The 26,868-nt window shown below is 42.7% G+C and overlaps 2 protein-coding genes, 1 long non-coding RNA gene and 1 pseudogene across 5 annotated transcripts; 2 read left to right on the forward strand and 2 right to left on the reverse strand.

Annotated features, from left to right (window-relative positions):
- Positions 1 to 1,019: 1,019 nt before the first annotated feature.
- LOC133735201 (CEN-like protein 1) lies at positions 1,020 to 2,353 on the forward strand (annotated as a pseudogene).
- Positions 2,354 to 4,775: 2,422 nt separating this feature from the next.
- LOC133740191 (uncharacterized) lies at positions 4,776 to 7,151 on the reverse strand. Of its 2 annotated transcripts, none has more exons than XR_009861069.1 (4): positions 6,887 to 7,151; positions 6,734 to 6,762; positions 6,613 to 6,663; positions 4,776 to 5,801 (listed from the first exon to the last, which is right to left on the reverse strand). It is a non-coding gene; the product is annotated as an uncharacterized LOC133740191 (long non-coding RNA). The 2 variants fall into 2 exon arrangements; XR_009861068.1 differs by lacking the exon at positions 4,776 to 5,801 and adding an exon at positions 6,219 to 6,239 and having other exon boundaries at positions 6,279 to 6,663.
- Positions 7,152 to 21,351: 14,200 nt separating this feature from the next.
- LOC133736992 (uncharacterized) lies at positions 21,352 to 25,234 on the forward strand. Of its 2 annotated transcripts, none has more exons than XM_062164623.1 (5): positions 21,352 to 21,755; positions 22,359 to 23,618; positions 23,826 to 23,975; positions 24,064 to 24,241; positions 24,626 to 25,234. In XM_062164623.1, the coding sequence occupies exons 1-5, from the start codon at positions 21,513 to 21,515 to the stop codon at positions 24,799 to 24,801; spliced, it is 2,007 nt and encodes a 668-aa protein (XP_062020607.1). In that variant the 5' UTR covers positions 21,352 to 21,512; the 3' UTR covers positions 24,802 to 25,234. The 2 variants fall into 2 exon arrangements, with proteins under 2 accessions (XP_062020607.1, XP_062020608.1); XM_062164624.1 differs by having other exon boundaries at positions 21,622 to 21,755; positions 22,345 to 23,618.
- Positions 25,235 to 25,369: 135 nt separating this feature from the next.
- Positions 25,370 to 26,753, reverse strand: LOC133736993 (uncharacterized). Its single transcript, XM_062164625.1, has 4 exons — positions 26,313 to 26,753; positions 26,138 to 26,224; positions 25,698 to 25,796; positions 25,370 to 25,615 (listed from the first exon to the last, which is right to left on the reverse strand). The coding sequence occupies exons 1-4, from the start codon at positions 26,617 to 26,619 to the stop codon at positions 25,473 to 25,475; spliced, it is 636 nt and encodes a 211-aa protein (XP_062020609.1). The 5' UTR covers positions 26,620 to 26,753; the 3' UTR covers positions 25,370 to 25,472.
- Between the last annotated feature and the right edge of the window lie 115 nt (positions 26,754 to 26,868).

A 26,868-nucleotide genomic window follows, 5' to 3' on the forward strand; every position in this document is an offset into this window, starting at 1 on the left:
AGCCTGATAGGATGTAAAAATAAGTTCTGGGCCTCCTAAATTTCTAGACTTTCAGCAAAAAAATAAATAACGATGAAGAATGGACTTTCATTTAATACATGTGTGTGTGTGTGTGTAACATCCTAACAAGGTGTCAAAAATATATTTTGGGCCTGAGTCAGCTGCCTCGCCTCAGGTTCGGGCCTGATGTGATGCAATGCAGTGCCGGTTACTAATGACTCTATCCTCTCTAGCTAATCTCACTTAAATATATCCAAGTGACTATCTTTATCACCGTACTTTGGTCATAGTCGACAATATAGGTTTGGTTAGCTTAGTTTGGTTTGGTTATCTCTCAAAGATAAAAAATAAAAAGTTGGGTTGATATGGGGCTTTTGTAGTTGATTGTGACTTATTCTGCTTAAATGCTTAATATTCTTAGATTCCCTGGTTGTGTCATTGTATTTGTCCGGCAAGGCATAGTTAATTATGTTCCTAATGTCACAATTTTCCTTCCTTGCTCAGGAAGTGAATACCATATATTGCTAACAAGGCCGAACATGAGATTTTCAGACCTGAGACGAACTTTAAAAGTTTGGCCCTCTAATCATAGTACATATTCAAATTTTTTTTTTTGAAGGATTTTCTGGAAATAAATCTATAAACTCAAAATGCAACAATAAAATAGCAAACAAAACGTAACATCCAAAATATTTATATTCACATGATATAGCCTGAAGATGTTACAAACCAAAATTTAAAAGATTAAGCTAAAGATGTTCCAAATTAGAACTATAAAAATAAGCTAAGAGCATCTCTAACAGAGTACCTAGGTAAGTGAGAGTTAAATATAAGGGCATCTCTAATAGGATAGCTAATTTTTAGCTATATATAACTATTTTTGAAGCAAAATTTAACTTCAACAGACTAGCTATAGCTAAGTTAAATTTAATTTTAGCTAAAATGGCAAGTTATATTTAGCTAATGAATCATGTATAGCAAAGTAAAAGCTATATTTCTCTCTCATCTTTTGTCCATATGTCAATCAGTTTACGATTCGATAAAAATAGTATATTACTTACAATAGTGGCATAGCTAGGAATTTTACTTAAAGGGGTCAAAAGATAACAAAGAAAAAATATTGAATTAAAGACTAGTTTGCAAAACCTAAAGACAAAAACTTTAGATGTACATTATAGTGAAAAGAGAAGAAAGAGAGGAGGTGTCAAGTTTGGAATGATTCTTACATTCATTCACTCCAGCTAGTCCTTTAGGATGATAGAAACCCTAACTCTTGGAAGAGTGGTAGGAGAGGTTGTGGACATGTTCACGCCAACTGTGAAAATGGATGTAATTTACAGTTGCAGCAAACAAGTTTCTAATGGCCATGAGATCATGCCTTTTGTGATTACTGCTAAGCCTCGCGTTGACATCGGAGATGAAGATATGAGTGCTGCTTATACATTAATTATGACAAACCCTGATTTCCCAAGCCCCAGTGATCCATACTTGAGAAAACATCTCCACTGGTTGGTGACAGACATTCATGGAACCACTTAATGTCTCCTTTGGAAGAGAAGTTATGGAGTATAAAACTCCCAAATCGGTGGTGGGGATTCACCGTTATGTGTTCATGTTGTTCAAGTAACCCAGAGGAAGGTAGACGGTGAGAGTTCCGGCATCGCGGGACAACTTTAACACAAGACAATTTTCACAAGAGAATGGTCTTGACCTGCTTGTGGCTGCTATCTACTTCAACGCACAAAGAGAAATTGGTGCCAGAAGAAGATCAATAATTGACTAGCTCAGGCACATCAATAAGGGAAAACGTACTAATTCAATTCTGATAATAACATAAGGAGCTCAGGGGGCTACGACTGGGGTCTTTCCGGCATTTACTATAGTAATGCTATCATTTACATGGCTAAAGGTTGGGGAAGGTAAAATAATTTTTTTAGCCTACCCCATTCTAAAATCCTAGGTTCACTATTGTATCAATGCACTCATACTCAAACTTGTGCCTTTTTCTTCTCATGTGAATGTTGTGTGGGGTTGATGTAAGTTAATAATAATTCAAACATGACTACTTCTGATGTAGTGGGTCTTGTTTAGCATATGCGCGTCAACAAGGCCTCCCAATTTGAAGAAACAAGGCTATGTAGCTTTCCATAAACTCAGTTTGAAGAAATTACAAAGAAACGTGTCTTTGATTTCCGTTTATCTAAATTTAGTGTCTATAACATCTACTTGGTAGGGTGCATGTTTTATTATCTATAATTGCCCATGCAAATCTTCATAAAATCTAATACAAATCATCACTTTAATGTCATTTTCATTTCCAATCTAATATATATATATATATATATATATATATATATATATATATATATATATAATTATTCTCAGGTGCGGACGTCCGTACCGAATTTTCGGTACGGATTTCCTGTTTTCGACCACTTTCCGGCCACATTTTTACATCTTAACCGTTCAGTTTTTAGGTCCTAGTGTATAGATCACCTCTACAAAATTTCAGCCAATTTGGTGATCGTTAAGGCATCCAAAACTGCATTTTACACGAACGGACCGAATCTGTCGAACCGGAACCGTTCGTATTTATAATGGTAAATTGCAGTTTTGGATGCCTTAACGATCATCAAATTGGCTGAAATTTTGCAGAGGTGATATATACATTAGGACCTAAAAACTGAACGGTTAAGATGTAAAAATGTGGCCCCAATCCAAGCCCAAGAATGAGGCCCACAGTCCAGTTCGAGGCCCAAATGGCCCAAACACTCCAAGCCATCAACTGAATAGGAAACCCTAGAATCCTTAGTTTCCATGCAGTCCACCACGCCGCTGACCAAATTGTCGCTGTTACGAACACAGTCTCCGACTCTGCCCTACGGAGGACGACACCCTCTGCCAGCCTATTGTAGCTAGTCACACCTTCACCAGCACCGCAGCCATTGCCACCATCGTCACCAGAAGAAACCAGACCAAGACCGTCACCGTTCTGTTCCAACAAGCTGTCAACCCGGAAGCCAAAAAGCAAATCTGACCCACCTCTATCAGACTGCTGCACTCATGCCGCAAGTGCCGGCTTCACGGCACCAACACTTTGACTCGATCCCGATATCAAAATCAAAGACCTGCTGTCAACACGATCCCATCCTATCCCATCTCACTTCCAAGAACAAAGTGATCCACCACCGAACTGTCTCTAAGAGAAGACAGAACGAACACGAGGCGACGTCGGAGACATTACATGCCCAGTGATCAGATCACCGGTGAGAACAAAGAAAAGGCAGAAGCCAAGAGATAGGGAAACACGCCGAAGAAAAACATCGCCGCCTCTACCCACAAGCCAACTGTTTGTACCCAAAATGAGCATTTTGGTCTGACAAGGCACGTGTTGGAGAAATTGAGCCAATGTTAGTGGCTCAAGCTATATATTGTCGACAAGTTCGAAATATATATTTAGAGGCTAAATAAAGCCTACTATTGAAGCATGGAAGCATGAAAAGTCAACTTTAACACATTTTCCTACTTCGGCTAGGAGAAACCGAGCTAAACAGAAGGAGCGGCCGCCTGACCAAATGAACTCTAAATGAGCTGAAACTCTGCAGATCCATTCTAAACAGCCCAAGGATCATTTCTTATGAAGAGTGCCAGAGCTAGTTTTGAGTGGAAGGCCTTCAAACAATCAATCCAATTTTCTGCAGAAGCAAAACTGGAAAACTGGACCTGTAAGAGGTCCAGCAGCATTTCCGGCCCAACCACATGGAAATAAATTCTGAAATTTTACCACAATAATCTACATTCATGGTGGATCATTTCATATGAAGAAATCGAAGGTTGAATCTGAGTTCTTAGTGGAGATAAAAATTGAAGGATAAGGGAGCAGAAAATGACTTAAACCTAACAAATTCCATTAAGTGTTTAAGTATTCAAACCTAACATTCCATTAATGTTTAAGTGCTAAAACCTAACCCATTATGAGTTGTTTAAGGCCAAATAGTGTTGCTTGGTAGCCTATATATAGAGGCTACAACAAGTATCAAGAAACAACAACACAATTCAACAAACATCTCTAAGATAATCTAAGTTCTCTCTAGAGCAACCTCTCTAAGAGCAACTCCTCTCATTCTCTTTCTCTTATCGGTGATCACACTCCTAGTCCTAGTCTTCTCAGAAGCCGACTTTCAGTGCCACCAAACCCTCTGTCAACGTACTTCGGTCCTAGTCTCCTTGGGAGCCGACGGTAGTGCCGCGACCAAAAGAAGACAAAAACAACAACACAATTCAACAACATCTCTAAGATGATCTAAGTTCTCTCTAGAGCAACCTCTCTAAGAGCAACTCCTCTCCTTCTCTTTCTCTTATCGGTGATCACACTCCTAGTCCTAGTCTTCTCAGAAGCCGACTTTCAGTGCCACCAAACCCTCTGTCAACGTGCTTCGGTCCTAGTCTCCTCGGGAGCCGACGGTAGTGCCGCGACCACAACGGTTACAGAACCAGCCAAGCAAGGGTAACGCCCTAGCAACCCAGTCAAGCTAAAGTCACGCTTTAGCAAGTTCTCTCTACTTCCCAGTGGTTCTGTGGTGACCCGAGAGGGGGTCCCACAGCGCCGCGACTCCGAGCCAATGAGGAATCAAGATGTCACGAATGGCATCTCGATAGCTCATCAACCCGAAACCGCAAGGCCTTTTGAGTTTAGGTTGTTGGTTTACAAAACACTTTCTTGGACAAATCATTCTAGCAACCTAACAACACATTTTCAAAAGCGGAATTCGAAATGGGCTAAGAGTTTTGGGCTTGCGATCGGAGCCCAATTTGGAAAATAAAATTGATCTCTAAGTAACGACAAGTATGGGAGACGCGCCCCAGGGTTACGGGTCTCCCGGAATTTTTGTAAACGAGCAGGAAATAAATAAAAAGTAAATAAACAAGCTACTACAAAATCCGATTAAGGACCAAAACCTTCTTTTGATAAAACTAAAGTGAAATGCGTCAAGCCGTGCCATGTGCCTCCCCTGTACGCTTCCCGACCACATGCTCAAAACCTGCACACTATAGTAGGGGTGAGCTTTCGTCCTCGCATGCCCAGTAGGGGCCGACCCAACCATGCTAGGTTTGAAAAATAATATACTTGAAAATATTTACTACATAATATTGTGCACGTTTATCGAAAAATGCTTTAAGAAAAGTGGCAACCACAAACATTTGTTTTCTTTCATAAAACATGTGCAGTATGCTTCACACACTTGGAGCTCCGAGATACTTACCTGCCGGCTAAAGTAAAATAAATCTGTGACCGACCTGGTTCGTCCTGAGTACGAGAACCGGCCAACTACTCTGTAGTACTTCCGACTACAAGTAGCGAAAGTGTCCATTTCCTGGCCCTGAGTCTCCTATGACTGGTTCACTGTCTATACTCACTTTTTCTCGACAAACATAGGAGCACGGCCCCCTCCGGATGTTCACGGTTATCGACACCGTGGGATCCCTAGGAATCTACGCGTCTAGGTCCCATTCACTTTCAGGTCACAAGTACACACATACAAGGGTACAGTATCTCAACATGCAAGTCTAGCCTCGGTTTTCACAATTTGCAATTATCAGTTCTGAAAACACATGTATCACGAGGCATCGACTAATGAACAACCAAAAACGTACTTGCAGGCAACATAATATTATACTAGAGCATTCCACATATAACGAAAAGCCTCTAACAAGGAAGGGACAGCTCACCCTACCTGGAAATGCCGGCGTATTCCACACTCTGGTGCTTTCCGCTTAAGCTTCCTTAACGATCGTGTTTCCTAAACCATTACTTAGTTTGTAAGTAATTATTCAGGTAAACATCATGATCAACTTTAAATATTCCTTTTTATTTCAATGAAGCCATTAATTACTTCATTTAACCTTTACCAATTTGGGAAACTAACTTCTTTCTTGAAAAGGAAAAACGTCCTTATCGCTCCGCTAAACTATCGTCAATCCGAGTGAAGTCGAGTCGATTTCTCACGTTTTACGAGGTCGGTCAACCCTGGTCAACTCTCGGAGTTGACTTTTGACCGTTGACTTTGACTTCTGACTTTTGACCAAGTATTCCCTTATTTACCATTATTTCTTATTTATCAAAAATAAATAAGTAAATAATTATAAATAATGTTTTACTCTTACTTTTACCCATTTACTCTTCCTTTTTCACCTTTTCACTTTTACTGTGATTTTCACCTCCACACTTTCACTTTTACCTTTTACCTCCTTTTTACCGAATTTACCTTTACTTTCACCTTCTTCACTTTTTACCACTTTACCAAGGTAAAACTCATTTAATTCAACTTTTACTCTTTTCTTCATTTTCTTTATTTTCTTCCAAAAATAAAGCCATTTCTTTTCTTCTTCCTTTTCTTTTTCTTTTGGCCAAAATAACACAACAACAATCACCAAATCTTCAACACCAATTTCCAATCCTTTGAAAATTAGATCAATAAAATCCTACTAATTAAACTCTCTTCAAAACTCTATTTTTCACAATTTTTCCAACAACAACAATATCTCAACAAAATCAAAATCAACCAAATAAATTCCAAAAATTCTAGGGTTTGTCCAAAACCCATTCCTTACCCTTTCTTCTTCAAAACTCACGGCCTAAGCTTCCTCCATGGCCTTCTTCACCTACAAATCCGTCCATCATCAATACCACAACCAAAAATTGCGAAACAAGGTTGCATGGATAGATCCTTACCACAAATCCTTGTCAAACCCATAGCCTAGCTTCATGGTTTAAGGAGAAATCGGGTTCATGCACCAAAAATCAAAAATGGAAATCAAAAACTCGAATTTGGTAAGAAAGATGTATAGATCGAAGGAATAGAGGCTAGATTAGGATGGAAAATACCTTGATTTGAGCTTGGAAAGAAGAAATCACAAAAGCCCCAATTTTAGCTTCGGGTTCTAGGGTTTTTGGGGGATTAAATGGCTAAATTTCATGATTTTGGTTGGAGAAATGGAAAGAGGGAAGGAAGAGGAGAAAATCTGGAAATTTTGGTTGAAATCCGGATTCCGGCGACGGCGGCGACCGGCGGCGGTGCGGCGGCGGCGGCGATTTCCGGCGACCGGGTAGAGAGAGAAGCTCTCGGTAGAGAGAGAAAGCTGATGGAGAAAATGAGGGAAGTGGCTAGGGTTTGAGAGGGATGTGTTCCTTAAATACCTCTCCCAAATTTAATTGTGAAAAGTCGAATCTGCCCCTCCTTTTGGGCCAATGGGCTTGGGCTGCTACTATTTCATTTTCCTTTTAATTTTCTCAAGCCCACTCCGAAAATACATCACCAAACATCCTTATTTCTCCGACACTTCACCGAATCCTTTCAGGAAAATTTTCCGGGCTTGTCCTAAGCCTCAATACTTTAAAAATACTTTTCTAGACCCAAATTGGATTTTCTCTAATTTCTTAATCTTTTTAATGGCCTCATAATCTTAATCTAATCTCGAATACATTCGTACCTTACGAATACGTAATTTCATACGTTATGCGACAAATTAAAATAACAAGAAAAAGTACAAAGTTAAAATGTTCTCCTTTCAAATTTGCTTCGGCGATCTTTTTGCTGCAATGAATTTTAGTACCTTCCAGGCCCAAATGAAAGGACTTTGGCCCAAACTTAAATTGTCGGCCCAGTAGGTGGTCTCGACACCAAAACAATTTCCAAAATCGATTTCTTCACTTAAATCACCTTGCGAAAATCTTATTGGCGAAAAATTACATTCTAAAAATTAAACAAAATTTTCGGGGGCTCACAGGTTCTCGCTCTGCTCGATCTACAACATCGAGTATTGATTGTGATTTTCAAGAAGCTCAGCAAAAGTCCTCGCCACGAGGCATAAAGAATCCCACGACGAGGTTGGTGCTCTCCTCGTCTACAATCGCTTGATAGAAGTCAGGTCAAGGGACACCCCCGACGACCGCACCCGAACGGTGCTGGCACGCCCGCGCATAAAAGAGACTATTGACCAGCTGCAACAAAATTGGAGCCAAACATTTTGGCACACCCGGTGGGACAACATCAGAAGAGTCTTTTCTCTTGAAGCACATTCAACCACCGGGCTTCAAAACAAACATTTTGGCACGCCCAGTGGGACAACATCAGAAGTTTTTCTCTTGAAGCACATTCAACCACCGGGCTTCAAAACAAATATTTTGGCACACCCGGTGGGACTACATCAGAAGTTTTTCTCTTGAAGCACATTCAACCACCGGGCTTCAAAACAAACATTTTGGCACGCCCAGTGGGACTGGTAACGCATTAAGAAGTTGAGGTTAGTAAGGGGTTGTGAATCATAACGGAATAGGTGAAGTCTCTTTTGTTAATATTGACCTAAACTCCTTATTGGTGCCTAGTTAAGGTCCCTTAAGGTTAAGGGCGGTTTTTATTAACACTTGTTGAACTGTCTTCACACTTATGATCTTTCTCATCTTAGTAAGTATAGCCTATGTGAAATGGTGTCTAGAAAGGGGACAACGTTCATGATAGGTTCTTGAATCCAGAAGTGCGTGCAAATGGGCCTAAACCACTAAGTGGGAGTAGCTCATGCCAAAATAGATTCTGCCTCTCTTGTTCGCCCTCCCCCACCTGGCCATTTCAGTAAGGTTTCCCAAAGGATTTGAAAGAAAATTTGTGTCTAGGCGACTATACTTGGGCCGCATGTCTAAACCTTGATTCATAATGTTTTACTGAATTCAGCTACTTTTTCAATTCAGACATCCAGAAGCCATTGGGAAGTCAAGCGCAAACCCTTATCAAAAGGTTTACGTTAATTGCCCGAAACACAAGACCTCCAGTTACAGACCGCACTCGCGTGCAGACTGTCGTGGTCTTTCGGAAGAATTAGTAATTCAAAGATTTTTTCTCCACACGCCATCAACAGAGATGACGACCGAAAGAGGAGAAAGTCAACAGCCCGCTACTGAGGGCAAGAATTCTGTTACTAGCAAGGTGGCCAATGTCCCCGTTACCACAGTAGTTGCTGCGGTTAGCGAAACAATTGAGAGCAATGAGTTCACCCCCCTCGTCATCCCAGAGGATGCTAGCATCGATGAACGACTCCGCATCCTTACGGTCAACAGCGACAACTATAGGAGGCACCTGGCCACGTCAATTGCGAGGACTGAGCAGCGGCTTCGCGATTTCGATCGACGAATGAACGAGAATGCCCAGAAGGCTGAGGAGCATGCACAAAATCTTGCCAATGAAGCCAGGATTCACGCAGATAAGATTGCTGACACGAATCTCATGCAATATAAGGAGCTTCTGAGTGCTGTTAACACCTTTAACACACAAAGCAAAGATACTGCAGCTGACATCGCGGCAGTGCGCAAAGAGGGGTCCAATCTCGCGACCCAAGTTGCCATGCAGCAAGCTGAATTGGGACATGCCAAGGAGGTTCTGAATAAAGCATTGGGAGATCCCAACGCCATCCTCGGTTCCCTTGACCAACTCTCTGCATCCGGTAAGTACATTCCGCCTAATGCCCGCGAGAAGGCTATCAGCAGTATTGCCACACCCTCTGCAGATGCCACCGCAATGTCTACCAAAACCAAGGACAAAGCGTTGTTGATTGGTGGCAAAGACAAAGCAACACCATCGATTGGGCAAAAGAGCAAAACTCTGAAGTTCGGTGACGGTACCCTGGCTGATCCTGTTGTTTTTGCTTAGTATGATAGCGATGGGGCAGAGAATGTGTACCAAGAGCTCCCAGGGAATTACTATGGGATTGATCAGACGGGCACTCCAATCAAAATCACTGCTTTGGCCAAGGATGTGTCCACACCAGCGATTACTCTTCAACAACCCAGTATTCCTCGGGTCGTTCGCCTGGAAGATGGAACAGCAACTACTAGCCACGCGGTGCCTCCTGTGCAAACGGCCCATCAGACGGTGGCTGCACCTCCTCCTCCTGGCCCAGGTTATGTGCGACGAGAAGAGGTAGAGGAGATGATTAGGGCCGCGAACCAGAGGCCTAACTTGGAGGAGGCCTACCAGGGGCCCTTCCCACCGCATATTACACAGACACCTTATCCTAGGGGATATAAGAACATTACGTTCTCTACTTTCTCGGGAGAGGAAGTCGAAAATGTCGCGGCCCATTTGGTTAGGTTTCGAGTACAGTGTGGCCAGTACCAGAACGACGACAATTTGAAGTGTAACATCTTCGCTACTTCTTTATCGGGGTCTGCCTTCACTTGGTTCACTAAGCTGCAACCAGGATCTGTTGCGAGTTGGCCCGCGATGGAAAAGTTGTTTAAAGAAACCTTTGGGACTATCGAGCCGGAAGTAGATCTGGCTTCACTCACTCAGATGGCTCAGCAGCCAACTGAATCCGCTGTCATGTACCTTCAACGCTTTCAGATCCAGAAAGGAAAGTTGAACGTGATTCTGCCGGAGAAAGAACTGGTGAAGTTGGCAATCAAAGGCTTAGAGCCCCGCCAACGCAAAAAACAGCATGGAAGCAAGTTCAATTCCATGGGGGAACTTATCACAGAAGTAGGAAGTTTCGAGCACTTGCTCAGGGAGATGGACGCTATGAAAAACGCCTCGAAGGGAACATACATGCCTGGGAAGCATAGAACAGTGGCTGCGCTCAGCCATCAATCAAGTTCCTATGATCCTTACTATAGGTGTGAGGAATCCGGCCTGGCATAGGCTGAAGAGTCCAAAGAGGACGAGGTAGCAGCGCTCGAGCTCACTGGGAAGAAGGCGTCAACGCTAAAGCAGCTGAAGCTGTGTAAAGAGCCAATGAAACTCAAGTCGGTGGTCTTCACCAAACCTGAATTCGTAAGTTACACTTATAATGCGAATAAAGCTCATGAGATCCTAGATGAGATGATCGCTGCGAAGATGGTGAAGACCGACTTCGGACAATTCCCCAAACCAGAGCAATTAAGGGGGAAAAAATATTGTAAGCTCCACAATTTGTGGAATCACAACACAGCCGACTGTGTCAAGTTGAAGGATCAGATTCAGATCTGGTTGAATAATGGTAGCTTATAGGTTGAAGCACCAGCAACAGCTGCGACGCTGGTAGATTTGGATCTTTTCCCAGACACTGGAGTCAACATGGTTGACGTAGTTTGGGACACAAAGGATCAACAGAGGCTGAGCCCAAATCGTACCACTGGGGGCTTAGAAAAGGTGATGGAGCAGTCCGTGAAGCGGAGATCAAAGCCGGCCCCACCTGTCGTGCTATGTTCAAAGTGCAAGGAGGAATGTGATATCCAGGCGTTGCACGAAGAGGAAGAACAGACCGTTCGCTTTGGTACTTTACCACCAATAAAGTTACCAGCACATTCTAAAAGCTTCCAACCAGGTAGTCCGAGAATGCACGCTGGGTCAGGAACTTCTTATCCAAGGGACTCTAATTTGTTCAAGAAATTGAAGGTTGCGAGGGAAGAAGAAAGAGCAAACGAGCGGTCAGACGTTATGACCAGACCGTATATTCCTCCGGTGCCGACGTCCACTATCAAGGAAGGGAGATGGTATACCCAGAAGAAGGGCAAGGCAGTGGAAATGAGCTCTTCAAGGAAGAGAAAACTCCAGCGGAGGTTTGGAGAAGCAAAGCGAACCTTGGAAGCGCTGGATCAGGGGTTGATTAAACCATTGCAGTTGGTGAGATCTCCAGAAGAATACCAGAGACAGGTGGAGGCACTGACCTCCAAAAGGTTCATCGCCCCGCGGGTTCTCCAGCAGCTTCCTAAGATGTCGCAACGGGCTTCAAAAACCAGCGCTCGCCAGAAGGAAAGTCAGGAGAAGTCCCTAGCTCCCGCGAAGCGAGAATCGCCACCAACCCGCAAACCTAGCGTTTGGCGGAGAATATCACTCGAAGGAAGAGATAGCGAGCCTTCAATATTTGACAGGCTGGGGGGCAAAGACAATAGGTCCGCAACTGTGCAGTGGAGGCGTAAGAAAGTTCAAAGCTTGGTGGTCGCTCTCCCAGAGGAAGTGCCAGCGGCAAAACAAATTTCAGAGTCACTGAACCAGGTTCCCATGGTACAGGAGCACGAACAAGCCAAGGCGGTAAACCCCGCAGGGGAATCATTGGTTGCTTTCATGGTTAAAAGGTTCAACGCCGATATCCCAGTAGATGAACCCAAGCTCAATCTTGATGATGACATGGACGAAACAGAAATGGTGGATACCTCTTGCAATATGGTTTATGTGCTCCCTGCTAAGTATGCCTTACCAGTCGCTGCGCAGGAATGCGTAGAAACTAACGCGATTGAAGAACAGCAGTTGCAGATCACTTCAGCCGCAACAACACCGGTGGAAAAAGCAGTGTTCCTTGAGACTGAAGATGCTAACAGCAAGGGTTTCTTCATGAGCTTCACAAGACCCACGCCCGCCATGGTGCAACACATGCGACCTTTGTATATTACAGTGGAAATTAATGGGACTAAGGTCAGCAAGATAATGGTTGATACCGGCGCGGCTGTGAATGTCATTACTACAAGGACCATGCAGCTTTTGGGAATCAAGAAGGAGAAGATCCAGTCTACCTCTCTCACATTCAAGAACTTCGCGGGCACAGTAACCAAGACGTTAGGTTTACTGTTCCTAAAAATCAAGGTGGGTCCCGCGGAAGGCGTTTATGCGTTCTTCGTTACGGATTGTTACGCGGCCTACAGTGCCATCCTGGGAAGAGATTGGATTCATCAGAGCTATTGTGTTCCGTCAACACTCCACCAAGAGTTGATCATGTGGAACAGGGTGACAGATAAGGCTGAGATAATTAAAGCAGACCCTCGCCCTTTCCCTGTTTCCGCGAATTACGTAGATGTCAGGTACTATTTTGAGCCAATTACTCCATTGCAAGTCAGTAACATCGACAACAAGGGCCGCCCCACAGGGGTGACGGCTTCTGAGTTGGCACAGTGGGGGCTCACGCTTGCAAAAGAAGACCTAGCGAGGCCCGGCCATGCTGTGCCCCACGCAATGGATAATTAATGGATTACGACCTTCCAGAGGAAGGGGTAGAGGCCTTCCACTCCTTGTACGATAGGTTATCTTCGTACTTAGTGGAGAAAGAGGCCTATGATCGAGTCGCAACATTAGAAGTGGTTAGCGAAGAAATATCTGGAGCTTTTCATTTATAAAATCTTAGAGAAATGAGATTTTCATCTCAAGGACCTGGATGGAGTTGTCCATCATAACCCTATCAATGGCAGATACTTGAAGAAATACTTTCCCAATGTCTGGGACTCGGAGGAGTCGTAGACAGTTTCTTCGCATAAGACATGGGGGGCACGCTAAAGTTCTGATCTCCTACAACCTGCCCAAGTTTCGCCAGATCCATGGGGGGCAATAAAGTTGGCAAAGGATGCGTCAGTTCAAGATAAAGGCAATCCAGATTGTGGCATTCAAGCTTTATGGCCTATTTAGAGGCCTATATGGAATCAGTCAAGCCTATACCAGTGGCTTTTGGAGCAACAACATTTATAAGAGCAGTGCTGATTCAAGACCTCTTTAGTCAAGACGAAGACCTTTGACTTCGAGGTCTGGGGGGCAATGTTTGTACCCAAAATGAGCATTTTGGCCTGACAAGGCACGTGTTGGAGAAATTGAGCCAATGTTAGTGGCTCAAGCTATATATTGTCGACAAGTTCGAAATATATATTTAGAGGCTAAATAAAGCCTACTATGGAAGCATGGAAGCATGAAAAGTCAACTTTAGCACATTTTCGTACTTCGGCTAGGAGAAACCGAGCTAAACAGAAGGAGCGGCCGCCTGACCAAATGAACTCTAAATGAGCTGAAACTCTGTAGATCCATTCTAGACAGCCCAAGGATCATTTCTTATGAAGAGTGCCAGAGCTAGTTTTGAGTGGAAGGCCTTCAAACAATCAATCCAATTTTCTGCATAAGCAAAACTGGAAAACTGGACCTGTAAGAGGTCCAGCAGCATTTCCGGCCCAACCACATGGAAATAAATTCTGAAATTTTACCACAATAATGTACATTCATGGTGGATCATTTCATATGAAGAAATCGAAGGTTGAATCTGAGTTCTTAGTGGAGATAAAAATTGAAGGATAAGGGAGCAGAAAATGACTTAAACCTAACAAATTCCATTAAATGTTTAAGTATTCAAACCTAACATTCCATTAATGTTTAAGTGCTAAAACCTAACCCATTATGAGTTGTTTAAGGCCAAATAGTGTTGCTTGGTAGCCTATATATAGAGGCTACAACAAGTATCAAGAAACAACAACACAATTCAACAAATATCTCTAAGATGATCTAAGTTCTCTCTAGAGCAACCTCTCTAAGAGCAACTCCTCTCCTTCTCTTTCTCTTATCGGTGATCACACTCCTAGTCCTAGTCTTCTCAGAAGCCGACTTTCAGTGCCACCAAACCCTCTGTCAACATAGTTCGGTCCTAGTCTCCTCGGGAGCCGACGGTAGTGTCGGGACCAAAAGAAGACAAAAACAACAACACAATTCAACAACATCTCTAAGATGATCTAAGTTCTCTCTAGAGCAACCTCTCTAAGAGCAACTCCTCTCCTTCTCTTTCTCTTATCGGTGATCACACTCCTAGTCCTAGTCTTCTCAGAAGCCGACTTTCAGTGCCACCAAACCCTTTGTCAACGTACTTCGGTCCTAGTCTCCTCGGGAGCCGACGGTAGTGCCGCGGCCAAAAGAAGACAAAAACAACAACACAATTCAACAACATCTCTAAGATGATCTAAGTTCTCTCTAGAACAACCTCTCTAAGAGCAACTCCTCTCCTTCTCTTTCTCTTATCGGTGATCACACTCCTAGTCCTAGTCTTCTCAGAAGCCGACTTTCAGTGCCACCAAACCCTCTGTCAACGTGCTTCGGTCCTAGTCTCCTCGGGAGCCGACGGTAGTGCCGCGACCACAACGGTTACAAAACCAGCCAAGCAAGGGTAACGCCCTAGCAACCCAGCCAAGCTAAAGTCACGCTTTAGCAAGTTCTCTCTACTTCCCAGTGGTTCTCGCTCTGCTCGATCTACAACATCGAGTATCGATTGTGATTTTCAAGAAGCTCAGCAAAAGTCCTCGCCACGAGGCATAAAGAATCCAACGACGAGGTTGGTGCTCTCCTCGTCTACAATCGCTTGATAGAAGTCAGGTCAAGGGACACCCCCGACGACCGCACCCGAACGGTGCTGGCACGCCCGCGCATAAAAGAGACTATTGACCAGCTGCAACAAAATTGGAGCCAAACACCAACCAGAAAAGAGAAGGAAACAGAGCCCCACCCACCTAGTCATTGATCATGGTGATGAAGATTTATCGAAGACGGCAGTCGTCGAGCAAACCCTAGCAGAGCTAGGTCAGGGAAAAGTTTTTTAAAAAAAAAAATGGAGAAAAATTATTAAACCTATAGCTATATTTTGGTTTGAGAAAACATTTGAAATAACTAATATTGCTGGAGAAAAATTATTAAACCTATAGTTATTTTAACTTAAATATAGTTTGCGTTGTTGAAGATACTCAAATTATGATCTACACTAAAAGTTAAATGGATTAATTTCAGTTTACCCCCCTGAGGTTTGGGGGTGTCATCATTTCACCCCCTCTACTTTTAATTTTGAATTTTTACCCCCTAAACTTTCTAATTTTAGTCTTCCATGTCCAATGTGAGATTCTCCATCCAATCTGGACGTTAAGTCTGATAATGAGGCCCACTCTCAGGGCTAAAATTATCATTTCAAGACAAAAAAAAAAAAAAAACAAAAACAGAAACTAAACCCTCTTTAGGGGTTAACCCGATGTCATTGAATTCCACGATATAACATCTCTGTCATGCAATTCATCAAACACCTTCCGTGCACTTTCAACTCTTCTATTCTTGAAACAGAAAGCCATCAGAGAATTCACCACAGTATTATCAGAGCTAAAACCCAGCTTACACACATACCCATGAACCCACTCACCTTCCTTAACACACCCAAGAGCAGCAAAACACTTCAAAATGCAAGAAAACGTATACGAATTTGGTTGGATACCCAACTCCTGCATCTTCCCAAATAAGTACACACCTTCTCTAAAGTTACGAATCTTCGCATACTCATTGATCAAAATGTTCCATAGAAACACTTTCGCATCCAATAATTCATCGAAAATCCGCCTCGCTTCTCTTAAATCCCCACCCACGATGCACATACATGAACACAAGCTTTTCACCCACATACCCATCAACACCTACTCCATGGTCACAAAGAATAGAGTGAACCCTCTTCCCATCTTTCAGTGACTTAGTTCTGGCACAGAGCTCCAACACGGAGCAGTAAGCCACCAACTCAAGGTCGGAGCTTTCAGACCCGCACACCATTTCCACGGCCTCTTTCAGATTGCCCAATTCACAGAGTTCGGAAATCTTCACAATGACAAAGAAGATAGAGGAGGACTACATGCGTGTCACACCATTGATAGAGAAGCTTGAGAAGGAGAAGTTCAAGGCCACTGGGGATCTCAATTCCTATGAAGAGCCCACCGATTCGGATAGTGACGACGACAACGAGCGCTTCACTCCCGATGCGGTCAAGAAGAGGTTTGATGAGTTTCAGAAGAAGTTCACGCAACACGAGGAATTGCTTAAGAATTTCACGCAGGCTGGTACTGCATTCCTTCTGTCTTTGACCCGATTCAAGGAAGCCTGCCAATTGGCAATGGCCGCGCACAGGCCATGGTCCGAATTCGCCGACCCAACCGCCCTCAGCCTCCCTTCAATCCTCTCCGACCACGACCCGACGCCACGCCGCCTGGGTTTTCTTCTCCTTCTCCCGCGATGCGAGCTTGTGGTGATTTTTGTCAGGACAGGTGATGGGTGTGTGCTGTGAAACACGTATTAAGTGTGTTTTGGCTGGGCGGTAATGGGTTTTCTGGGATTGGGTTTTGCACTTTTGCAAGGTTGAGGAAGCTCTGGGGATCGGAGGAGGAAGAAGAAGAAGAATGAATTTTTTTTTTGGGTGTTTTTTTTGTGCGAAATGACAATTTTAGCCCTGAGAGTGGGGTCCTTCGTCAGACTTAACGTCCAACCCAGACATTGGACAAGGAAGACTAAAATTGGAAAGCTTGGGGGTAAAAATTCAAAATTCAGAGTAGAGGGGGTGAAATGATGACACCCCCAAACCTCAGGGGGTAAACTGAAATTAATCCAATAAAGTTGGAATGGTCGATAAAAATGAGAGATTTGCTTTTCTTTTCTTTAACCTTTTTTTTTTTTTTTTTTTTTTGAGTCAAGCTCCGGGGGCGAAATAATATATTCATCACAAGTCAAAATAGGTCGTTACATACCCTTTCGCTGCCATTTAAGGACATAGACAGATAAAAAGATAGTGGTAGTACCCACAGTGGTACATATAAATAGACATACTCATTATACAATCAAATACGTAGAGGTAGCTGAGATCATCCATTGCTACTACACTGGAGTCGCTAGAGATCTAGGTTCCTAATACAAGGAAACATTATTGTAATTAGACAAAAGCTAAAAACATAGGGTTGGGCCAAGGGCCTAAACCCTAGCCCAAAATAGCAATCAACTAGGGCAGAACCCCAGTCCAACAGTTTGCTGCCCAATAGGGTAGTCCACCAAGGAAAATTGTTCCAGGCCCATCATTCTGGTTCGGGCCAGTCCACCTTCTCCTCCCATCACTCCGTCGTACATCACCGTTTGGCCGAGTTCTGTTCGACCCGCGTCGCGACACCATCTCATCCCGAGCCACGTCGCTGCGACTTGCATTAGCACAGAAAACCCATCCCTGATCCAGGCCTCGCATCCCCACACCGCCATCGATCGAGATCCATGGCACCGTCGATCCAAGAACCCAGCAGCAGGGATCGCCTACTGGACCGTAAAGCACGATCACTGCCTTCACCACCATCCCAGCCGAACTTTCTGACAAAACCCAAGCAAATCCCTCCGACAGTCCTTTGGGCAGTAGATCTCCCGTCTGGCAGCAAACCCCATGACAGTGGTGAGCCGAAGGCCAGCCCCGACGTCCGGGCGCTGTCGGACGAGAACAAAATTGCAACCAGAGTAGGCCTTAGGGTTTCCCGAGGTTACTTTTCTTTAACCTTGGGGTAATTGTATTGCTACATAGAATGTATATATTTTCTTTATCCTATATATATATATATATATATATACAGGCCCGATCAAGGGCGGACGTCCGCACTGTTGCTAAAATACGGACGTCGACGGAGCAGGCGGCTTCCAGGCGGCGACGGCAGCGCGGGGCTTCCAGGAGGGAGGCCGGAGGCGTCCCAGACCATTCTGGGCATCGTTCGAGGTCGGAGGAGGTCGGGCTTGCCGGTTTCTGGGCAGCCACCTCACCTGCAACTGCAGGTTCTGTGCAGCACCGCAAAACCCGTCGCCGGCGACTCCACCCGACCGCATACCCCTCCGCACGACCCCTGGCCTCCCTCCGGCAAGCTGCGCCGCGCCGTCGCCGCTCGATCAAGGCCGGAGCAGCGACGTCCGCACTTTTTCTGGGTTGCGGACGTCCGCTCTCGAACGGCTCCGTATATATATATATATATATATATAACATATTGGGTCTGAGTCAGCTGCCTCTTGGGCCTCGCCTCATGTTCGGGCCGTCTTCTTCTCTCCCAACAGTACAAAAGTTTGATAGAGTTGACTCAACTGCAATAAACTTAGAGGAAATGAATAATAAAATAACAATGACACATGTGTGATATGTTAGATTCAACTTTTCGGCCATATAAGGAAACAAAAATATATTCATTATCAAGATGTATAAAAGTTGGGATGCACTAGGTTTCAAAAAGAGATTATTTTGTATGAGTGAGCGTCTAACGAGGACCATTAAAGTGAGAACTTCTTAATGTGGGACCCACTTTTTTTCACATTTCGGTAAATCAACCGTTAGATATTTAAATATTCATGAGTAGATTATTTTTACAAATTTTCAACCAAATTGAAAATCGTTAAGACATTTTTTATTCGTGATTTATCAGTTAGGAACATGAAATGTTCAAGTTTGACATATTTGGTTCGTTCATTTGATTTGATCTAGTTTGGTACCTTAACGATTAACAATTTGGAAGAAATTTTTCAGAAGTGATCTACTCATGCATACTTAAACATCTAATAGTTGATTTGCTGAAATGTAATAAAAAAATAGATCTCACAACAGTTGATTAGAAAGTTCTCATGACGTCCTCATTGTAGAGATTCTCATTAGAGTCTCTCCCTATCTTTATATAGCTACACAGCCCATAATGAGTTAAAGTATTTTGGTCACTCTCAGGACCTGTACACCTACCAAAGTCACTACTACTAGCATTGTTCAAATAACATGGCTCACCTAGGCAATACAAGTTGTTAAATTTGAACTATGGTAAAGGAGACATATGCTTTTCTACCTCAGCATTTGCCAAAAAAAGCTAAAAGTATCAGACCCTGAATTTCATATTTTTAATTTGAGAAAAATTCAGTCACCGTCCCCAAACTATGCTGCCAAGGCCAATTTGATACCCGAACTCTCAAAAGTATCAATGTGATACCCAAAGACATATTTTGACATCAGTGTGATACTTCCGTCCAAAATTTGTGACGGTTCCGTTAAAAATATCACTTGTCATATATGTGACTAGATTTTTAAGGGCAAAGTCGTACTTTTACACCAATTTTGTTATATATATATATATATATATATATATATATATATATATATATATATATATATTAAAAAAACAAGAAGAGAGTATGCTTTTCAGTTTTCATCTTCAACTTAGACCAGACAACGTGCCTGTCCCTTTCTTCTTTTCTTCTGTCAGCTGAAGCTAAAGTAGAAGTGTAGATCGGAGAAGTGCAGCGTGACGGGTATCTGTGGAGATGCTGCGGTGGAGCTGCTGCTTGGATCAGCTCTGTTCGCCAAATCTGATGGCACCGGCGATGATTCTCCTCGGCGACAGGTCGTCCGGCGTCTGGATGGATGCAGGTCGGGCTTGCCCAAGCAACGAAGCCAGCTGCTGTTCGGTTCACGGCAATGGAAACATTTGCAGGCGGAGGATCCGAGAGGCGGAGAAGGTCGGGGTTCAACAGGTCTGAGTCAGCGATCGAAATCTGGGTTTGGGTCGAAGGACGCCAGAGATTGACGTCAGCTTCTGTTCTGTCACGATCCGATTCGGATGTCTTGGTACTGAAGTTGGAATCGATCACTGCCGGAATGGTGAGAAAGGAATCAAGGTACTTTGATTGTCTTCCTAAGTATAGTATGGGTACTGGGTATATGGAAGAACAGAATTTGGGATTAGTAAGTTGGGTATTTTTTGGTATGAATTGGTATTTTCTGAGAGATATATTTTCTGGTATGGATTGGTATTTTCTGGGTAAAAATGAAGAAACACAGTTCTTCTATGTCTGGTACTGGTATGGTTTAGAGTTTCTGGTGCTGGATATAGTGAAGAACAGAATTGGTTCTTGGTATTTTATGGTATGAGCTTCTGCTCAATCTTTGAGCAAAAAGCTTGGTTATGGGTAATGGGTAAGATGAAGAAACAAGGTTCTTCTCTTGATATTTCTTGCAGCGGAATATGGGTATGGGAGATTGAAATTTTGGATTAGAAGTTGAATTGTTTGTTCTTGTTTTCAAACCTTGTTTGTTCTTGTTTTCTCAATTTGAATTGGATTAGAAGTTGTCAAATTGCTGCATCTGCATGTAATGTGAGATTTTGATGTTGGGGACGGTAACTGTCGTCGGGGCCGAGCTCGCGTTCAAGGCCAAATCGGAATTCATTTTGGGCTGGGTGGTTGGTGGCTGGTGGCCTTGTCAGGTAAGTAAGGAAATGTGGCGGCGGAGCTTGCTTCGGAGGTTGCGGCGGTTTAGCTAGTACAAAACCCAGAAGAAGAAGAAGAGGAAGAAGAAGAAGAAATGAAAAGATAAAAGGAAAAAAAAAAATGAATTAACAAAAACAAAAGGGTAAGTTGGTCATTTAATTTTTTTTTTTGTCTCCACGTGCTTGCCACTTCAGCATTTTAACGGAACCGTCACAAATTTTAGACGGAAGTATAACGTTGATGTCAAAATATGTCTTTGGGTATCACATTGATACTTTTGAGAGTTCGGGTATCAAATTGGCCTTGGCAGCATAGTTTGAGGACGGTGACTAAATTTTTCTCTTTTAATTTTTGCTGCCGCAACTTTCCAATAAAATAAAAAGATATATAAATTTACTTGTCACGCCTCATTTAAAAAGAAAATTTTTTTACATACAATATTAAATAAAAAAAAATTCATATGGTAATTTAAAAAAAAAATGAAAAATGAAAGAAAAAAAAACAAAGCGAAGGTTTCATCAAAATTGGGGCTTTTCCTGAGTTCATTGGCAACATAATTGCGAAGCAGTCATTAGCAGTAGTCTTTGGCTGACCAAATTCTATGCTTCCATGGCGGACTATCTGACTCCGTCCCCCATGGCCCCAATCCCATAACCCACACTCCGATTCCAAGCTCTCACTCCCCATCTCATGGCCCTTCTCTTTCTTCTTCTCAGACCCATCCTCCTACTCTCCCTTTTTCATTTTTGCCCAATTTCTCAATCCCAAGCTGCCTCAGGATCCCCCGCCGGAGAAGATTTCTCCGAGGAGTTGCTGCTGAGACCATTGCCGGATCGGAAACTGCTCGCCCACTTCCACTTCCAAAGCCGAGCCCCTCATACCAGCTCCGATGGTCGTCATCACCACCTCTTCCCCAAAGCCATATCTCAGCTGGTAAGTCATTGTTTTCAAATTGGGAATAGCCTGGAGGTAATAGGCTCATAAATTTTGGATCTTGGTTTGTGGGTTTTTGTATAGTGAAGGTGTCTGAGGTAGTGAGCTAGAAAAGTTTTGAGCTTTAGCATTGGAAATCAACTTTAGGGTTTTTAGTTGTACATTGAAGGCATCAACATTAGGTCTGAACTCTTCGTGTTGTATCTGTTTTAGTGTAGTTTCTGGATTAACAACAAATGTTGCTATATATGGTGTTTATTTAATATGAAACTAGATTGAAGCAAGAGGAAACTATGAGGTTTGGTTACCATAGTTCTGTAGTAGTATGTGTAACCTGAATGTGTCATTGGCATGATAGTTATAAGACTTAATCTAAATGCCATTTAGTCTTAACTGCTATTTAAGGGAAGACTTGCATCGAAACCAGCATTCAAAAGGTTGGTCATTATGTTTCCTGCTGTCTCCAATATGTTTCACATCCAAGGGCTTCTACTAGCACAACCCACCTGTCCATTTTCCTGTAATCATTCTTCTATGTGTTTATGAAAATGTTGGTAGTATTTAAGCTACTAAATAACTTGAGCGATAGTGTTCGTTGGACAGGTTCAGAAATTTCATGTTAAGGAAATGGAGTTATCTTTCACACAAGGACGCTGGAATTATGATCAGTGGGGTGGGTTTGATCCCATATCAAGCAGCAATGCCAAACCTCCTGGAGTTGAGTTGTGGGCTGTATTTGATGTCCCTCATGAACAGGTGGATGATTCCTGGAAGAATTTAACCCATGCTCTTTCAGGTCTCTTCTGTGCTTCAATCAACTTTCTAGAATCTTCTACAACATATTCTGCTCCTGACTGGGGTTATCGCCCAGATTCAGGCAGCCTGAGGTATGGTTCATTGCCCCGTGAGGCTGTTTGCACTGAGAACCTAACACCCTGGCTGAAACTCCTTCCTTGTCGAGATAAAGCTGGGCTCTCTACATTAATGGATAGACCATCTATCTACAAGGGATATTATCATTCACAGCGGTTGCGCTTGACATCAAGTGAATTTGAACCAGAGGGGGTAGGCTCCGGCATTGTCCTGGAACAAACACTCACAGTGGTTGTACAGCCTTCTCGTCAGAGACCTGTGAGGAGCTATTCTCATGAAACAAAATTGCAACCCAGCTGGTCCTTGACTTCAATTTTTGGAAGGAAGGTCAGTAGTAGATGTGTTCTTGCCAAGTCTTCCATTGTATATCTTCAGCTTGATGGCGGTCTAATTGCTGAACTGGATAGTTTGCAGAAAGAAAATATGATATATAGTGCTGATAATTATGTATCTGAAGGTGTTAGGAGCAACGCTTGCTTTGAAGTATCTGTTAAGCCTGATAGGGTGTTAAAAGAAACGAAAGGCGTTGAAAAAAAGAACCCATCTGTTCTGTATGAATTTTCTATTGACAAGTACAATGAGTCTGTGCCGTTTGATTTAGGCCTAATTTGGAAGGTTCCTGTAGCTTGGTCCTGTCAGAAAGCACCGTTACATGTTAGTAGGTTCTTGATGGGAAGTGGGAATGAAAGGGGCGCTATTGCAATATCCTTGAGATCTACGGAATTGACTGATGAGCTGTTGCATACTGAAACGAGTGAAGGCACGTGCAAATTGGAAGTAAAAATTTTTCAGGTTGTGCCATGGTATATCAAGGTTTATTTTCATACACTGCAAGTGTTTGTTAATGAAGAACCTCAAGCGGTTTCAGATGTTGTTGAAAAGATGCGTGTTTCTCCCTCTGTAGACAAGTTGTCACCTGGGGTTATGGAGATGCTTCTGAAATTCCCTTGTGGAATGAAATCGGCGGCAATAACTTTAGACTTTGATAAGGTATGCTGTGGTCTATTCTTTTCCATTGTCTTATAACATTTTGGCATGAAAGTTTAATAATTCTTAAGCTTAAAACAGTGGTTACTGAAGCATAGGCGATGGGAACTCCTGTATCATCTTATGTGCTTGGGATATAGGCCAAAATTGAATGTGCTAAAGTTTCCCCTTTCCTAGTTGGTTTTCTTATATCTTATGATATCTTTGTAGGGGTTTTTGCATATTGATGAATATCCCCCAGATGCCAATCAGGGATTTGATATTCCATCAGCCATAATAAGCTTTCCCAACTTCCATACAAGTATGCAGTTTTTGAAAGATGAGTCTTCGGATAAGTCTGCCATCTTATCAAAATTTGAGGTATTCTAGCCACTATATACTACTCTTGGTTGAATATCTCTCCCATTTCTGTATGTTTATACCTATGGTCGATTCTGTATTTGTGTAGGAAAAGAGCGCTGTTCTGGCATACACAGAAGTATTACTTGTACCCTTGACAACTCCTGATTTTAGCATGCCGTACAATGTTATCACAATTACATGTACTGTATGTGCTTTGTATTTTGGTTCCTTGCTCAATGTACTTCGAAGACGGGTTGGTGAGGAGGAAAGATTGGAGAACAAAGGTAACTTTATATCTTACCATGAAACATTTAGAATCGACTGCAACTGTGGGTTGTACTATAATATTGACATATTGAGTAGTGGTAATCTCATGGTTTTAGAACACAGTATTAATGTTTAAGACAAGTTAATAAGTGGCAGATTTTTGAAACATATATTATTTCCTTTTTACACAGACCATCATCTAAGTTTAATTTCTACTAGATTCTTGGGGCAGTTATTTTGGTGATAGTCCTCATAGTTTCCTCTAGGTGATAGTCCTCTTGGATCTCACAAGAAAATGGACCCATACTCCCTCTAAGACTGAAGTATGATTGTTACTCTTTAATTAAAAAGCTGATACAGTTTTTTGCTTACAATGTACATCTCGTGTCATTTACTTGCAGAGAAGGAACCTGGTCGGCTTCGTCAGCTGCTATTCAGGCTATATGCCAAGATCACTGGAAGACCATTGGAGCCCGTTGAGTCAACCTCCACTTCATCATCCTCCAGCAGTTCAAAACTAGGATTCATTATACTAGTGGCTGGAATTGCTGTCATTTGGCAAGTTTATTATGGATGATCTGTCTACTTCACTGTACAATAGGTGCCAATTGGGTCCTGTACTGTACAATATCTTCTTCCAATTTTTAGACCCCTAATTATGCGGGGGCAGAACTTGGGTTCAGTACCATGGGTACTATTCCTTAGGTCCCCCCAATTGTATCTGCTGACACGAGACCAAAAACTAATCACACTAGTCAGACCCAGCGGACCCCAGAAACTCCCCCGCTCACTTATTTGGTAGGACTGGGGAAAGCTGCGATCGCTTACGACAACCCGCTGCTGCAAGGATCGTATAACTTAAAGCTAGATGGTTTTGCAGGGTATATGTAGTTGTCAGCAGAAGATGTTCAAGGAAGGAGCGAAAGTGTGTTCATTAGCATTATTTCATCCATGTCTATAGTTTATAGCTGTTCAATATCATAACTTTAGCTTCTTGTTTTTTCTTTCCAGTAATTTTGTGTTCTTCAGTTTGTTCTACAGTTGAATATTTTAGGCCATTTTTGTTTAGCTCAATTTGAGGGCCTATTAATCGGGAGTCATTTTGTTAAATTTTCTCTGCCCTAGTTTGTTACTCTTTGGTCGTGTGAATGAAACATATGAAGATTGTCAATGCTGGAATTGGGATGCAAAACAAGAGATTAATGGGATTCAACATTTACAACTTAATAGAAGATAAAAAAGGAAACTTCATCTCATTTTTTTCCTGGGGGAAACTTCGACTGCCTCATCTTCTCTCATTCGCTTCGCTTGTCCGCTTGTGTAGCTGCATCTAAATTGGGTATTTGTGTTTGAGATATTGTTGCATAGGTCTCTGCTTCTTCCTTGGTTATCTGCAAAATAAAATTTTAAGCATGCAGCAATCCCAGAAAAAACAGATTAAAAGCCAGAATCTGATCGTAACAGTTCATGTACCGGGGTTAGTTTCATTAATTTTTAGCTTCTTGAGCAAGTTTAAGTCTTCCGGCAATTGCTTTCTCTTGGAGCAAATTCCATTGAGGGCACTCCAGAATCCTGGTGAAAGAAACGAAACACACAAAAAAGGTTGCGTTTACTACTCATGAATTTGCAAATGATCCTGGTAATATGATCAGGCAAAAACAATTCGAACCTAAAAATTAGCAGACATGGCAGCAAAATCTACAATGCATTGATGCATCGCTGCATACATTAAAGACTATGCATTTGTAGACTAACTTCAATAACCAGACACACTAAACAAAGTAACAAACTGTCTACAACTTCATTGATTGTGATACTACCTGAAAAGTAAGAAAATACCTAAAAGAAACCCAAAACATGCTCAGCAGCAAATAACAGAGGTAAAAATTAGATCAAGGACCAAACTTGTTTACCTGGGTCACCTGTCCTCGTCTTTTTACCATGCTTACTATCTTCATCTTCAGTCAAATACCCAATAGTCTTTACAGCATCATGTCCTCCTGAAAAATCAAGATTCAATCTTGGTTCAGAAAACAAAACCCAAATTGGATCATACCCATTAGCAACAAACTTGGTACATATACTTACTACGCTTGTTGCCGACTTTGCAGAGCTTGCCATCAACAACAAGCGGGTTGGCGTCGTTTTCCCCGGTGGAGAGTCCCTTGGCGGAGAAGAAAGAGAGGAGGGACTTCCATGTGACTGAGGAGGCGACGAGGTCGGTTCCTCTGCTGATGAAGTGGCCGTTGAGCTTCACCGTCGATGGGTCGAGCCCAAACGTCCGGGCTATGGAGCCCAAGTCCAGCCTCTGCTCCAACGGTGCCACCAGTACTCGGGCTGTGCTCGGAACCGATGGGCAGAACAGCTTGATCGTTCTGGCTTTGTTTTCTGACATTGTGTTCCTGTGTGTGAGTGATGGGTTGGTTGCGATTGTGGAAGAAGGAAGCTACTTCTGTTTTCTCAGAGTTACACAGGACTACCGACTACAGGAGGAGCAAGTTCCAACGGTTTCTCGAAGTGTCTGAAACTCTTTTTGAGAATGGGTCGGGCCAAGTTTATTCGGGGTGATTCTCAAAAAAAAAAAAAAGTTTATTCGGGGTGAATCAGAAAAGAAAATTTCGCAATCTTTTCTTAATTTTCCAAA

This window comes from Rosa rugosa, chromosome 3 (assembly GCF_958449725.1).
Source record: "Rosa rugosa chromosome 3, drRosRugo1.1, whole genome shotgun sequence".
Taxonomy (NCBI): Eukaryota; Viridiplantae; Streptophyta; class Magnoliopsida; order Rosales; family Rosaceae; genus Rosa; species Rosa rugosa.

Coding starts and splice junctions, on each gene's coding strand:
- LOC133736992 (XM_062164623.1), top strand. CDS start 21,513: ATGGCCCTTCTCTTTCTTCTTCTCAGACCCATCCTCCTACTCTCCCTT. Junction 21,756..22,358: donor CCAAAGCCATATCTCAGCTG/GTAAGTCATTGT, acceptor TTCGTTGGACAG/GTTCAGAAATTTCATGTTAA. Junction 24,242..24,625: donor GGAAAGATTGGAGAACAAAG/GTAACTTTATAT, acceptor ATTTACTTGCAG/AGAAGGAACCTGGTCGGCTT.
- LOC133736993 (XM_062164625.1), bottom strand. CDS start 26,619: ATGTCAGAAAACAAAGCCAGAACGATCAAGCTGTTCTGCCCATCGGTT. Junction 26,225..26,312: donor CAAAGTCGGCAACAAGCGTA/GTAAGTATATGT, acceptor TTGATTTTTCAG/GAGGACATGATGCTGTAAAG. Junction 25,797..26,137: donor GACGAGGACAGGTGACCCAG/GTAAACAAGTTT, acceptor TTCTTTCACCAG/GATTCTGGAGTGCCCTCAAT.